Genomic DNA, 15,543 nt, shown 5'->3' with positions numbered 1-15,543 from the left:
GCTAGCGGTGGGTCAGGTGGTACTGCGCGGCCGCGGCGGGCTTCTTGAAGGCCAGGAAGCGCTGAAGGTGAATCAGGAAGGGCATTACGAGGTCCAGCGACACGTTGTTCAGCCACACCAGCTCCAGCACCTCCGCGACGTCGACGAGCGTGAAGTTGACCACGAGGCAGACGACGAAGTGGTTCAGCTCGTCCCTGGCGAGCAGCGTCGAGATCACCTCGTGGACCAGCTGCGGCGACTTCGAGTGGCGCGCAGAGTCGACGGCGCGGATGAAGTTCGCGTTCTTGAGGTAAATCAGCGCCGCCTTCGCGTAGTTGTGGTCCTTGCAGTAGATCTTCGCGGCGATGTTGCGCATGCTCGCGAGCGGGTGGTCCTCGAGCAGTGCGCACAGCTTCGCGTGGTCGTAGCTCAGAAACTTGCCGATGTGCTCCTCGAGCAGGCCTGAGTTGTGCTCCTCGACCAGGAGCTCGTAGAGCGTGTCGTTGATGAGCGCGGAGTTCCTGTCGGCGTAGAGCTCCAGGAACTCGCGCGCGAGCTGAATGCAGTTGTTGTTCTTCAGGATCTTGATGAGGCGCGTGTTGTCGAACTTGTTGCGCATGTTCAGCAGCAGCTTCGGCACGAGCATCGGGTGCTGCTGTATGCAGAAGTAGAGCGCCTTGTAGATCACCTCGTTGTTGCTGACGTTCTTGAGCGTGCGGAAGAAGAGGTCCTGCTCGAAGCAGTCCGGGTGGAGGATCATGCTCAGCACCGCCTTGTCCGAGTCGTCGATCGTGTACAGGAAGACCGCCTCCCTCCACAGCCACAGGTTGCTGCACTCGCGCGCCGTCTTCGATATGTTGATCGAGTTCGACTCGAAGGCCACGTTGCGCAGGTGCTCCATCAGCAGCTCCGGGTGGAACTTGGCGAGCGCGATCGCCAGCTCCGTCGAGGTGGCCACCGTCTTGTTCGCCCTCCTCAGCAGGTCGATCAGCTCGTCGAAGTAGCCGAGCGCCTCGTAGCTGAGCACGATTGAGGTGAGGAACTCCGGGTAGTTCAGCAGCTCCCCCGCCAGGACGCCCAGCAGCTTCTTCCGCTGCTCGTCCTTTATCGAGACCTTGTCGCTTCCGTCTGGCTTCAGCAGGTCAGCCATGCCCGCCGCCTGCAGCACTCCGGCCACTCCGGGTGTAGCCGCTACACCCGGAGTGGCTGCGGCGTGCGCGGGGTCCACTGTCTTCTGGATGCTGTGGTAGTTCGGACTCGACGAGAGCACCGTGTCGAAGGTGTCCTTCAGCACCTTCGGGTTCCTCGAGCGCAGCGCCGAGTCGCAGGCCTCGTCGTACCTGCTCAGCTGCACGTAGCAGATCGCGAGCTTGTTGTAGTTGTTCGTCCTCGTGAAGACGTCGACCGACTCCTTGTACAGGCCCAGGTTCATGAGCTCGTTGCCCACCGTGTTCAGGTCCGTCGAGGCCGCGTTCGCGTTAAGCACTGCCAGGAACTCCGAAGTCTCGCTCATCTTCGCCAGCATGATCAGCAGGTCGTTGACCAGCTCCGGGACCTGCTTGATCTTCGTGGCCTCTCTCAGCCACCTCAGCAGCAGCTCCGGCTGCTCCTTGCAGGCCTGCTTAATTTGCGCGTTGTGCGTGAAGTTTCCGCTCTTCAGGTAACAGTCCACTCCGTCGTTCAGCATGTTCCTGTCCAGGTATATTTTCCCCAGCTTGAACCAAATCGCGCTCTTGTCCACGAGCGTCGCGTAGGCCAGCATCTCCTTCAGCACTCCTTCTCTGTTTTCGAAGTTGTTAAGTCTCTTCAGGTCTCTGTTCCTCTCCTCGAGGCTACTTTGCGGCGTCGACGGCTTGTTGTACATTTGCTCCAGGAAGACCAGCTCGTTGAAGGCCTCCTGGTACTTGTCCACCTTGCGATACAGCTGGTACGACGAGTGGTACAGTCCCAGCTCGTTCGCCAGCTTTGCCAGCGAGTTGACCTCGTAGTTGTTCAACTTGTTCAGGTACTCCTGCAGCTTCGCCGGATTCGTCTTTATTGTCGTCGCCAGCAGCAGGTTTTGCAGGTTACTGTTTTTGCTGAACTCCGTCTGGTTCAGCAGCAGTCCCTCCAGCAGCGTGATCAGGTACTTGTTCATCTCCTGCGAGAGGAAGAACTTGATGAGTACGCTGATCTCGTTGCTGTTGCAGTTATCTATGCACATCACCAGCAGCTCGTCGAAGACTGTTGTAAACTGACTCGACTCCGCCTTTTCCTGCCCCAGCTTTACCGTATCGTTTTGCAGACCATGCGCAGACCTGTCCGAGTCGAAACCTGGTGTCCCTGCCGCCATCGGCCCAGATCCTGTCACTGTCACTGCCGCTGGTGCTGCCATGTCACCGGCTGCCACTGCTCCTGGGTCCAAACCACCTGCCTGCGTAGGCACACCATCTACTACGCCGGCTGCTGTTACTAATCCAGTTGTTCCTGCCACTGACCCTGCCGGTGATACGGCAGCTGTAGTACCTGCCTTGCTCTTTTCTGGCTGCCCCTTTTCCATAAGCTCGTCGTAGAGCAGCTTGTACAGCTCCAGCTTCGACACCTTCAGCATGTACTGGTTAAGCTGTTTGTACAGCTGGTGCTTCAGACACAGCTCTATCAGCTGCTTGTTCATCCCGTTCTCGTTGTAGATCAGGTACGACAACTGCACGTCTATGTCCTCGCAGTACTTCGCCACCTGCACTCGGTTGTAGAACTTGTTCGTCTTCAGGTGCTCCTCCGCGTTCTGCGCGCTCGTGATGTAGATTTTCATCAGGCACGTGTGCAGCTCCTCCTCCTTGTATCCCTCCTTGATCCTCGTTTCCAGGAAGCTCTGCAGCATCATCAGCTGGTGCCTCTCCTCCGCCACCTTGATGATCGCCTTCATTCCCGCCGTGTCTCTCAGGTTACTCAGTATTTTGTTGAGCAGCTGGTCGTTCGAGCCCAGGTCCAGCAGCGTCGCCACCACCTCCGACACGCTTGCTGGGTTGATTGAGCTCACGAACACCTCCACGTGCCTCGCCATGTCGCTGTTGTACAGGTACTCGACCAGCTCCCTCACGCAGCCCATTCTGTTGCACACGATCATCAGCGGCTTCGGGTCTCCCAGGGCGCTGCTCTTCAGCATCTCCTTTGCGCTGAAGAGGTCGAAGTGGCTATTTTCTCTCACCACTCTCTCCAGCTCTATCACCTCGTCGTTCAGGATGCACAGTCCCAGGTACTTTAGGATCAACTCGTTAATGTCCGCCGCCGTGTTAACGTTCTGCTGCTGCTGCGATGGTGCTGCCGCACTCGCCGCCGCACTCGGCGTCGTCGCGCTCGACGGCGGCATTTGGTACTTGCTGTTTTGTATGAAGGGCAGTCTCTTCAGGTAGTTGAAGAGCACTGCGCCCTTCGAGTTGTTGCTTTCGAAGAGGCTGTACAGCTTCAGTGCTCCCAGCTTCGAGTGCAGCGACACTGCGCTTGAGACCAGCACTTCCATATTCACTGACGCCTCCAGCATCTCCTTGAATACCTCCAGTGCGTTGTCGTTTGTCATTGCGTTGAGCGCGTTATTCAGCGTCTTCTCGCTCAGCGTGCCTACGCTCTTCACGATCAGCCTCTTCAGGTCTCCCAGGTTACTGTAGAACTGCAGCGCGTACTCGTAGAGCCCGACTTCTTCGCACAGCCGCGCTATGTACTCCTTGTCGAACTCCGTCAGTATGTCCAGCTGCAGTATTGTTTCCGCCACTCTCGGGTCATTTTTCAGGTTTACTTCCAGCAGCCTCGTCTGCAGCTTACTGTGCTGCTTCGCGTTCGACTTAAGGTAGTCCAGCAACACCTCGTTTAGTTCCTTCAGCTTATTCAGTCTTATCAGAAGCTCCGTCACCTCCACGACGTCGCACAGCGGCTCTCCCTTCTTCAGGCCCTTAAGCAGGTCATTTACGAAGGGCACCAGTGCCTCCGGGTGCTTATTCGCCACGTTTTCCACCAACATGCTCACGCTCGGCAGCCCCTGCACCAGCGCCACCTTGTCTCCCACGCTGTTCACCACGTGCGTCACTCCGCTTTCCACTCCGCTCTGATCTCCGGCACTTGCCAGCATCTTACTTATGTACGTCAGTATCTTCGTCGTCTGTTTCGAGTCTATCAGACACATGATCGCCTTCATGTGCGCTTTTATTTTCGTGTACACTTTAAATGCCAGCCCGTAGTCCATTTGACTCAGGAGATCCCCCAACTGTTCCGACTCCGTCAGCTTATCCTGGTCCATCCACTTTTTCACCAGTTCCTTTCTGTTCTGCTGAAGCACTGGTTTCACCAGCTCCAAACTTTCCACTTCGTTCAGCTTTCCTGCTTCCAGCATCACAGAGAAGTAGTAACTCAGCGCGTTTCCTAAAACACTCCATTAGTCTCATTTCCATAATCACTAATCCACTAACTTTAATATAATCACATAGTGTCATATTCTTAACAATCAAGGTTACTCAACGTGCATAGCCATTATACTTACTTAACGTGGATAACCATCATACCAAATATCCTACCAATAACTAGCCTTATTGACCTACCTGTTGGCGTACTCTGATTCTTAAACCTGTGTATTGTCTCGAGCGTCCTAAGCTCATTCGATTTCAGCGTCGCCACTATCTGAGCTGCCTGCTTGTACTGTCCCTTGGTGAAAAACGTCTCAAAGGACTGCAGCAGCAGCCTGTCAGACCCTCTCAGGCCGTAACACGTCGCTATGCCCACGCACACGTCCTCCAGGTGGTCCAGGACCCCCAGAAGCCTGTCTTCATCCACCATCACCTTCAGCACCTCTCCGTTCCTGTTTACTGCCAGCACTCCTGCCGTCTTCCCGTCCACCTTCTTGTTGCAGCTCACAAACAACGGCGACACACTAACTCTCTCCCTAACAACGTGTCAGCGACGTGAATTACACAAGCTTATCATTACCTAGACTAACTCCCTAGTATTTGTTACTTACGTGAATAAATATGTTAGAGTCGTCGAGTAGTAGAAATGTGCGAATCCACTCTTCGTCAACACCAGGATTAGCCCATTTGAGTCAAGAACATGAATTGCAATCGGGAAGTCGTTTGGGTAGTCGTTATTTTTCTCAAGCGCGCAGCTAACCTTCAGTGCCTTCGCCGCTGCCTCCTGCCCTTCCGACCCACTCGAGTTCGTTCCGTATATGTCCATCAGGTGCAACTTAATGTTGTTGCTGTTCTTCTTGTGTTCGCAGAATACCAGCAGGTTCGTCTTCTCCATCGTTTCGTTCGACGTTCTCAGCTGCCCGAACGTTCCTGCGTACCCTTCGAACAGCTGCTGCTGCCTCTTCTCCGTCGAGTACAGTTGTATTGCTCCGTCGATCGTCGCTCCCTGGTCGTTTGAGTATATTCCAAAGATCAGGCACCACTTGTTCAGCGCGTCTGCTGAGTATCCCACCAACTTCGTCCCCGAATCTAGCAGTTTGCCGCACCTTTCGAACACCAACCTCGGGTCACTTCTTCCCACTTCCCAGTGGTACACGTAGTTGTCCGTCACCACCACGAGCTCCTTGTTCGTCAACCACTTCCAGTACGACACCTTCTGGTCGAACTGGTGGTATCCCATCTTCTCTTTCGTCTCAAGGTTAAACACCTGGACACAATTTTAATTCACCAACTTACTTGCACAAAGCAGTTTGAATCCAGCTTTGCTCTCAGTGCTATTACTGGATCCGACGGGTTCATGATGGCTGCTTCTGCCTTCATCGGCTTTCGCGTGATAGCGTTGCCGTTGTACATATCTATTATGGCCACTGTCAAATTTTCGCCATCCTGGTCCTTTATGCTTACGTAACGGTCACCTTCTAGTGACAACACATCGAATTTAAAACTGCTTTCTGCGAACCCGAGTTTTTTCAACTAAAAGCATGGCGTCACATTGCGAATTTAAATTTATAAAAATCTAATTTTTCACAAAAATCAAATAATTTATATTAAATGGAATCAATTTAGCAATTATTAATCACCAATAATTATTAATGACTAAAACAAATTATATTAAAACTACAATTCATGTTTAAATTGACTAGATTTAAAAGCTGTATATGTTTGAAAACTTACGTCGAGCACAGTTGATAAGAGAACTGGATTGGTAGACATTGTATATATAATACAAACAAAACTGATTCAAATTAAATAAGAAGCCCTAATATATAAGATTAACATTCAATAAATATCATACACTCAACATCATTATAGTAAAACGTTTACAAATCAATGAAAAAGATTACAAATTGTTAGTGATGGGGGTTGATGCAAGTGTGTATGAGATATTCAATCTATTCCCTTCCCCTTTTATTGATACTTGTGCCTTTTGTTCCAATATTTTTGAATTTCTTAATGTTTTATGATAAATAAAAAGTTTATTTTTTTTAATGACTACTCACCTATTTAGCGTAATATGTAATTTTATATAATTTATTACACCAATACACCTATTCTTTATTGGAAAAACATAATTACCATCATAATTAAATAATACCATCATTGTAAAATAATTTTTTTTAAAATATAAAATTATTCTTCTGATTACACAAAATCGTTGATTTTGCTGTAATCTTTTTTGAAAATTGAATGCTAACCTCTAATTCTTGTGTAAAATTATTTATTCTTATGGATTCCTCCATTTTAAAGTATTTTTAAAATCCCACATTTGATCAAATGTCATTTGAGAATAAGGCAAATAAGTATTTACTAGAGGAACTTCTGAATGAGTTTGAGCAGTCGTTAGATATAAAAAATGAGAACGACGATGAAGCATATCAGCAATATGCCTGGGAACAAGGTAATGGACCTTTTATTTACATAGTTGCGTTACACACCAACGGGTCTCACAAATACCTGTAGACTTCGATAAATCATGGGAGCAGTTGGTCGACAAGGACGGAGAGTTGCAGTTCATAAAGCCACAGAGTAGAATATACAGTGAGCCCGAAGGAGAGAATGAACATCCGTCTGAGTCCCTTGACGTGATCTCAAAGCGCGGCATCATAAGGTACGCAGGCACTTGAGAGTAGTGGATTAATGAGGTACGCAGGAATGTGGTCATATTGTTTGATATGAGTGAAACGATGCTAGAAAAGGACTTTAAGCCAGATAGACTTTACTGCTCATTCGGAGCACTCAAGGTTAGTGTAAAAAGATTAATAACAGTTGAATAAACAAGAATAAATTGAACAGGTGATAAGTAACACTGTAGGAGTTCGTCAAGGATTTGTTCAGCAAGGGGCCCATCACACAGCTGGGAATGGTAGTCATGAGGAATAAAGTGGCAAACTTGATATGTCAACTGGGAACGAATCCAGAAGAGCAGCTGGAGTTATTGGGAAACTCACTAAAAGAAGGAGCCGATGGCCCGTCGTCACTTCAAAACGGCCTAGAAGTAAGTAAAACGCTGATAGATACCCAGTATTTCACGAGTTGGAACTAACAAGTAAGCGTAGATGTGCCTGAACATGCTGTATGAACTGCCGAGTTACAGCACCAGAGAGGTGCTGGTCATTTTCGGATCAAACAGGACGCTCGACGCAGGAAACATCCTCGTAACACTCGAGAAGCTGAAACAAAACAATCTGACAATCAATTCAATATCGCTATCGCCAGAGTTATACATCCTCAAGGTATGAAAACCATACAGTAACACTTGGTACAAACATAGGTAAACTAAGCAATTGTTTCGTACAACAGCCCTTATTGTAAAACCAACTAATTAATATTAACTTGCAGAATATTTGCCTAGAAACCGGAGGCAACTATTCGGTGGCAAGGGATGCAAATCACCTGAAACACCTACTCAACAATTACACATCACCTCCACCATGGTAAGCACAAGTACCTTTTAAGCATTTGGTTATTGAAATACTAGATGCCGTGTTCAGTTATTAGTGAGCGATCAAATATATATGTTACCTGTAAGCATTGTCTGGAATAAACTTATTTCGCTTAGGAAAAAATGGATGGAGCCAGTGCTCCTAAAAGTGGCTTTTCCACCCCTGAAGAAAACAGCAACAGTGTCACTGTGTGTATGCCACTCATCGCTAGTAAACAAGGCGTACATATGTCCACAGTGCCACAGTAAATCGTGTTACATACCAACTAAGTGTAAGGTAAGGACGTTTATATTGATTGGTGCGATTGACCATAACAATCGCCAGTGACTACTAGCATTTACATACTGATGTTACTAGTATTGGTAGAATTACCAGTGTTATCACCAGTACTTTAAATATTCTTAGTGCTGTGGAATCTACTTGGTATCACCACCAGATATTTCAAGGGCTTTTCATCACCTCATACCTCCCAAAAAATTCATCAAAGTACGTTACACACACTAACTAGTTCGACTGTTTAAGTATTACACACACTAACTGGTTAAACTGTCTTATTATTACAACCATGTGTACATAAAGAAACATATACGTTTCACAAATGCGTTAAGTGCTTTAATCCTTTGTTAGGAAAACACACAAGTTACTTGCTCCAGCTGCAACCTACGGAACAACGTCGGCTTCAGATGCCCTAGTTGTGACAGTTGGTTCTGCGAGTACTGCAACGTCTATATTCAAGAGGAGCTACACCAATGCCCTATGTGCTTGTTTCTGAAGGTGAACATTAAGCAGCCATAACCTCCTATAGAACTGTGAAATACACACTAACATAGAAGTAGACATCTATATTAACACATTAGTATCAGCACAGATTTCAGCTAATTGTACATACTGGCACACACCTAATTGAATACGAAGCGAGAAAACAGGTGAAAACAAATTTGTATGCGTGTGTATTACATAAAAAACAGCTTCCTGTGCTGGTGTCTGAGTCTGGCCATCTCCCGGTTGATGGCTGCGATTTCCTCGTTTATGGAGTTCAGCCTCTTGTGTTCAGCCGCAGTGAGCCTCCTGCTCCTGGAAAGAGACTCGAGCTTCTTCTTCAGCTGAACGTTCCGCTCAAGGTCGGCCTTGAGCTCGACGTACAGCTGCTCGTGCTCGTGGTCCTTGATGTACTTGGCGACCTCGTCGGACATCTTCCTGGCAACTCCACTTATCAGAGGATTGCTCATCCTGTAATTCGAGGCGGGGCAGTCCAATTTAACCTCCTAAAACAGGAAAAACATATATGCACTTTATATTCTTATATATAATCAACAAAATATAGATAAACCTAGTAAAAATAAGAGCCCTTAAAGTGATTAACGAATGTGTGCACGACTTACATTTTTGATGTTCATATCCACCAACTTCGCCAGCAGCTGATTGTCAAATTCATTGTTGGACTTCAGCCTCTCCTCAAGAACCAGAGCCTCGACAAGTTGAGCGAATTCGTTCAGCGTGCATCCGGAAAGAAGCTTGTGGTCCTAAAAAACGTTAGAACGTACGAACATACCCGGGACTCCCCCTGGCCCTTTGAAACAAACGCTTCGACTACTTTGTTCTTTTCGTCTATGTTCACCTCCGAGAGGAAGCATATGGCATCTGAGCGCCTAAACCCATTCTCTGAACGACAATGCACACATCACCCCTGATAACGTACCTTTCTTGAGGTCAATATTTAAGAAGTATTTGCACAACTCGTCGTTCAATTCTTTTGAAAGACAAGTTCCGAAGCGTGAATTAAGCAGAGCTTTGTATTTAACAGACAATGTGTTGTCGTAAATCAAGGAATTCCAATTTAAAACCAACTTGGCCTTGAAGCGCTCAAAATCATAGTCTACAGCAAAAATAAAAGGATTTTCACGTACCACTTTTGACGAAAACATATCCCAAGTACGATGAACTGATGCCAGCCAGAACAAGTGAGAACAGTTTAAACTGCCACCAATAGAGATTCTTCCTCTCAAGCATGGAAGAAACGTCGTTAGTGCCAGAGTATAATCTGCGATAATTTAGATTATAATATTTTACAGCAAACGGAGAACAAATATTGGAGTAACTGGCGAGTTTGCGTCCGTTTAATTTTAGAGTGTCGAACATATACTTCATTTTATCTAATTTTAGAGAAGAAAACAACAAACATTAATTTATACAACAAGCAATTTAATTTTGAATCAGTTGAATTGTGGAATTCGGGGGACTAATATACAAAAATACTATAAATCTGATATTAGTTGATAGGGCATATCAACTACAATAGTGCCCATTTTTATTTATTTTGTATTTGCTATCGGTTCAAACCGCTAGTTTTAAGTAGGCATTTTAAATGTAAAATGTTGTGATTTCAAATCCTCTGTATTTATATCAATATAACATAGGTGTGTACACATAGTAATGTAAGTCTTAAAAAATTTTAAATCTATTTTTAATACAAGATCACAAGCTTGATAACAAGATGGGATTTTTAACGTATGAAAATTATAATGACGACACTCAACCGTTTTACAATAATTTTTTAAATAACGGAGATTCCACCCTGAATGTCGGTGGCTATGGGCCAGAAGATCAATCAAGTTCGCTGTTCCACGAAATTAACCCGAACACGGTATAGTTATAGATAGTATATTGAATGAAATCACAACCATTAAAATATATGTACATATACGTTTAGGCCGGTTCGTCATTTGACTACAGCAATGGTGAAAACATACACATCCGAAAGGCAATTCACCCGTTGGAAAGGAAACTGATGAACAAGGCCTTTAGATGCCTGGTCATAGCATACCACGTAAGCTGAGTTTGAATACGACTTAATTAGCACTAATGTAGGACTCGGTGCGAAACTCGGTATTGGATTCACTGTCAGATGTGTACAGCAGAAAACATTATTGTAGATTAGTGTTAAACTCGTTTTTGATGCCAATAAGGTAGTTTAGAAGCAGATCCGAAAGATAACGATGTGTAGGAAGAAAAGGTACGAAGAGTTGATGGAGTACGCAGAAGACTATTCCATGAAACAGCTCATACAAAGATGGAGAGTGCAGGTTTTAACGTTGAACGAAGTCAAAAACAACGAACTGAGGGCAAAGTTATATTATGAATCGTCATTGTCGTCGAAGTGCCTGAAAGCATTTAAAACGTTGGAAAAACAGTCGAGTCTGAAGAACTACAAAGTAAGAATGATTAGGTAGATAAGAGAAGAAAAAACTTAATTCGCAAGTAATAAATAACACGTAGCTGTTGAGGCTGGTGTTAATAATAAAAGGAAACATAGCGTGTAACATAATATTGCCATGGAATGAGTTGACGAAGAAGTATAAGAGGCTGGACTTATGTGAAGCTGACCTGACGAATAACCACAACAAGTAGGTGCTAGAAACAGGTAGATAGCGGAGAAGACGAATGAACGACTAAAACGCTTTTAGAATGCTCAAAAACCGGGCGTTTAACAGAATATTTAACTTCTACAACCAGAGAGTAGGAGTGTGTATGTTGGATGAATTCGTACGCTATTACCAGAAGAAGAGAGCATTATATCAAATATACGCCTTCTACACAAACATATTACAGGTAAGGACAGTTGATAGATGTAGGTAGTTGCAGTAATGAGTGATATATGACTAACGGGCGCTTTAGAAGCAAGTATGTCTTGATAAGAAGATTAAGTTGGTGTTGGCTGAAAAGTATTTTGAACACTGGAGATACATGTCACTGTATAAGATATCAAGTAGCATATACAAGTATAATATAAAGTCGAAATCATTTAATAAGCTGTAAGTTATAGGTAGCTTTTATGGTTAATGGTATCCAGTTTATTACAATTGAGGCGATAAGCGTGTTAAAAGATAGAGTAGAATTACGTAATATTGGTAACTGACGATAATTGCACTTAGGAAACAATTCGCTAACTACAAGATGCTGTTAAGCAAGAAGGAGCGGCTGGTATCGAGTGAGATGAACAGGCACCTGAAGGACAGAGTGTTGACTAAAATGTCCGAATATCACACGAGTAGAAAGTGGATAAGGACGCTGATAAAAAATATGGGAAACATAGTGGAAATTAATCAAAAAAGAAGCTCATTTAAGAAGCTGTATGAACACTATAAGATAATTGAACATGAGTTGGAGAATGACCTTAAGGCGCAAAGGTTCACCAAGATGGTGCTGTTTAACAGAGGAGTAAGATCGTTGTACGAGTACGCAGTGAAGAGGAGGAGGAAGGGGGAAAAAAGGTCGCTGGCAGCAATGAACTACAACAGGTACCTGTGCTCGTACGTGTTCGACCACATGCTGAGGCTGTACACGGAGAAGGAGAACAGGAACATGAAAGTGCTGGAGCAGTTCAACGAAAGCAGGAACGCGAGTCTGAAGAGGCTCTACTTCAGCTCGTTCAGAAAGGCAATAGTGAAAACGATGAGACTGGAAAAACAATACGGTAAGAGTAATTAATGCAATGGCTAGGTCGTAGCAGTAGTTATAGTAGTGGCAGATTGGCAACTAGTCATACAATAGTGGCAGATTAGCAACTAGCTTTAATAGTAGCAACTAGCAACTAAGGCTATGTTAACCACTAACAAGTACTTGGCAATAAATATTTTCAGAGCTGATATCGAAGAATTATGATGCATACTTGGCGTCCAAAGTGTTTAAGAGCATTCATGACGTAATAAGGACGAATCACGCGAGAAAAATGTCACTAATCGCATCAATATTAAACGCCGATGAGGAGAGAGAGGGGTTTAGTAACGAGAACACAGGAGAAGCAACCACGAGCACGCTGAGTAATGGCAGAGTGAGCGTGAAGATGCTGCTGGCGAGCACAAAGCCGCTCAAGAGTGAGTGCCTGTCGTTCCTGCTGTACCTGCTGGCCTTCAAGTCGAAGTTCAACGAGGTGTACCACTCGTACTTCTCGAAGAACGAAGATGAGTTGGTGAATAAGCTGATGGATAAGCTGACGAGTGAGCAGTTGGGGTCGATAAAGTCGAGGTACGCGCTGCTCCTGCACGAGACGAGGCTGCTGTACCTGCCACAGAAGAGCCCGTACACGTCGGAGCTGCAGCACTACTTTGAAGCAATACCGACGGAAATATCGAACCTGCTGCAGTATTTGGCACTAGATGAGATATTTAAGCTCAACAGCGTGCTCAGAGGTAGCAGTGCAGCATATGGTAGTGGGTACGCGGAAGGGCAGACGCTGAGCGGCTACAGCTTGCTGAAGCTGCCGCTGTGGAGAATAATCAACCTGAAGCTGCTGGTGAGCAAGAAGAGGAAGATGCTGACGACGTGGAGGACGACGACGGAGACGAAGCTGAAGAAGAAGGCGACTGACGCAGAGTACTACGAGACGTTCAAGGACATGTCGAAGATGTTCACCAAAATCACGTTCTTCGAAGAGTGGGTGGCGCTGACAGCAAAAGTTATACAGACGAGGAAGGAGATGGAGCTGCAGAAGTACAGGAGGTTCGCAGAGCACATCGAGAGCCTGGCGCTGAACAGGAAGGGGCTGGGATACCTGCTGCTATACCTGACGTACATGAGCAGCAGGTACTCGGGAGTGGAGCTGAACGCGAAGGTGCGAGTGTGGCTGATAAGGTTCCTGAAGAACAACCAGAACTTCCAGCACGCGAGCATGGTGGCGGTATACCTGAGAAACCAGCGGATCTTCACGAGCTGGAAAAACTTCAGCCTCTGGTACTCAAAGATCAAGAGGGACGCGCTGGAGTTCAACAGGATCAACGTCCTCGTGAAGTCGTTCAAGCTCTGGTTCACGTCGACGGCGTACCTGAACAACAGGAGAGAGGAGCTGGGCGCGACGATCAGCGGCACGAGCGACACGATACTGAAATACGCGTCGCTGACCGCATGGCACAAGCTGAGTAGGCTGCACAAGGTGATCGACCCGAGGCAGAAGGACCGGAGCCTGATGGCGAAGTCGATGAAAGTGTGGAAGGAGCACACGGAATCGGCGCTGCAGCGAAGGCACAAGTACGAGATGATACAAAAAAGGTGCGTAGCTGTTGATGGTATTAGTTACAATTAAATAACATGTGTACATGTGTTAGTACGAGGGGCCTGGCTATTTAGTTTATTAACCACTATTCTATTTATTACCAACAACACTAATAGTAATTGTATTTACGTTAATAGCAGCAACGACACTAACACTAAATAGCAAAAACACTAAATACCAACAACATTGATAGTAGTAACACCAATAATAACAGTAATAACAATAATCTTAGCTACAATGACACGGTACTGAACGTGTACTTTAATGGATGGTATGAGCACTACCGAATTACGGTTAGAGAAAGAGAGATGGATTTGATGGCGAGTGGCCACTACTACACGAGTACGGCAAGCAAATACCTGATAACCTGGATGGAGCTCACGAGGAAGATGATAAGACTGTCAGAAGCACAGGAGCAAATAGAAGAGAACCACAAGTACAACGTAAAATATCACCACTTCAACGGAATGTACAAGTACTGGAAGCTGAGTGAATACCAAAGGAGGACGATAACAACGAGGACGTTCGTGGTACTGAGGCTGCTGGCGTTCACATACAAGTTGACCAGACTTATAGAAAAGAGGCAGGCGGAGAGGACGAAGGAGTCGATCCGGGAGTTCTACGACCTTATCAAGTCGAACAGGAAGTACCACCTCGAGTGCGAAAACATCATAATGAACCACAAGAAGCTGTACTCGATACTGTACAGACTCTCGGACATCAACAAGGACAGAATAGTGCAGGGCCTGCGCGTGATGAACGCAAACGCGTACTACAGAACGAGGTTCAACCTCGTGAGGAAGAGAGTCAACAGCAGGCTGCTGGACGAGTACTACCGAAGGTGGGTGGAAGTGGCGTCGTACAACAGGGCCTGGATCAAGAAGATCGAGAGCGTGTACACGTACCTGGCGTGCATAAAGACGCCCAACGACGCAAAGCACAGCGGCCTCAGCAGGAAGGACCTGGTGATCACGGACAAGAGCTACCAGCTGAAGGCGCTGAGGGCGAAGTACCTGCGGAGCCTCTACGTGAACTCGCTGAACCACTGGAAACGCTCCCACTGCGTGCTGGACACGAACTTCGAGGTGCTGGAGTGCATCTACAGCTTCGCGCGCACCAGCAGGCTCATCCAGGCGCTGCGCGTGCTCCAGGAAAACTTCATGGACCGCAGGTGGAACGAGGTGTGCGCGTACCGGGTGCTCAACTTCGAGAGCACGATGAACTTCAGGACGAAGGCGAGGGTGTTCAACCACCTCAAGGGCCTGGTTAAGCCCGGCATTGACGGCCTGCTGAGCGCGTGCGACCCGGAGTGCCTGGACGCGGCGCCCAGAACCCGCGAGTCCACCGAGACCCTGCCCCTGCCGGCGCTCGCAAGCGGCCACGCGGCCGTCGCCACCACGATGGCGGGCGCGTCGATCAACAACATAACGAACAACTCGCCAGGCCTCTCGCCCAGCGAACGCAGCTCACTCCAGTTTGCGACGGTGCCGTCTCTGCAGCAAAGTCCCATGAAGGGGGCGCTCCCAATGGAGCTGCTGGACATCAGCAAGGTCGCGATTCTGCTCAATGGGCCCCCTGAAGGTGAGTGTCCGGTGGACACGGACTCACTGGTGCAATCGATATCGGACATGGTATGATT

General features: G+C 46.9%; 4 protein-coding genes across 4 annotated transcripts; 2 read left to right on the top strand and 2 right to left on the bottom strand.

Moving 5' to 3' along the window:
• Position 1: 1 nt before the first annotated feature.
• On the bottom strand, positions 2 to 6,125 carry TOT_030000371 (clathrin heavy chain; the record flags this gene model as incomplete). The annotated part of the gene is made up of 7 exons (XM_009693114.1): positions 2 to 1,066; positions 1,208 to 3,287; positions 3,336 to 4,371; positions 4,548 to 4,888; positions 4,964 to 5,619; positions 5,649 to 5,885; positions 6,087 to 6,125. 7 exons carry the CDS (start codon positions 6,123 to 6,125, stop codon positions 2 to 4), a joined length of 5,454 nt encoding a protein of 1,817 aa, XP_009691409.1.
• A 143-nt stretch (positions 6,126 to 6,268) lies between these two features.
• Positions 6,269 to 8,650, top strand: TOT_030000370 (uncharacterized protein; the record flags this gene model as incomplete). The annotated part of the gene is made up of 10 exons (XM_009693113.1): positions 6,269 to 6,367; positions 6,699 to 6,810; positions 6,873 to 7,020; positions 7,063 to 7,153; positions 7,225 to 7,407; positions 7,469 to 7,629; positions 7,765 to 7,856; positions 7,911 to 8,178; positions 8,261 to 8,345; positions 8,483 to 8,650. 10 exons carry the CDS (start codon positions 6,269 to 6,271, stop codon positions 8,648 to 8,650), a joined length of 1,407 nt encoding a protein of 468 aa, XP_009691408.1.
• Positions 8,651 to 8,808: 158 nt separating this feature from the next.
• Positions 8,809 to 10,003, bottom strand: TOT_030000369 (conserved hypothetical protein; the record flags this gene model as incomplete). Its single annotated transcript, XM_009693112.1, has 5 exons — positions 8,809 to 9,120; positions 9,238 to 9,378; positions 9,408 to 9,517; positions 9,555 to 9,731; positions 9,763 to 10,003. The coding sequence occupies 5 exons, from the start codon at positions 10,001 to 10,003 to the stop codon at positions 8,809 to 8,811; spliced, it is 981 nt and encodes a 326-aa protein (XP_009691407.1).
• A 346-nt stretch (positions 10,004 to 10,349) lies between these two features.
• On the top strand, positions 10,350 to 15,541 carry TOT_030000368 (conserved hypothetical protein; the record flags this gene model as incomplete). Its single annotated transcript, XM_009693111.1, has 12 exons — positions 10,350 to 10,499; positions 10,566 to 10,682; positions 10,724 to 10,821; positions 10,860 to 11,067; positions 11,132 to 11,259; positions 11,320 to 11,464; positions 11,531 to 11,667; positions 11,788 to 12,329; positions 12,496 to 12,586; positions 12,638 to 13,069; positions 13,103 to 13,879; positions 14,848 to 15,541. The coding sequence occupies 12 exons, from the start codon at positions 10,350 to 10,352 to the stop codon at positions 15,539 to 15,541; spliced, it is 3,519 nt and encodes a 1,172-aa protein (XP_009691406.1).
• Positions 15,542 to 15,543: the final 2 nt, after the last annotated feature.

The sequence above is a fragment of the Theileria orientalis genome, chromosome 3, assembly GCF_000740895.1.
Source record: "Theileria orientalis strain Shintoku DNA, chromosome 3, complete genome".
NCBI classification, from domain to species: domain Eukaryota; phylum Apicomplexa; class Aconoidasida; order Piroplasmida; family Theileriidae; genus Theileria; species Theileria orientalis.
Note: the sequence above shows the minus strand (reverse complement) of the source record. Positions and strands in the feature narration are given on the sequence as shown.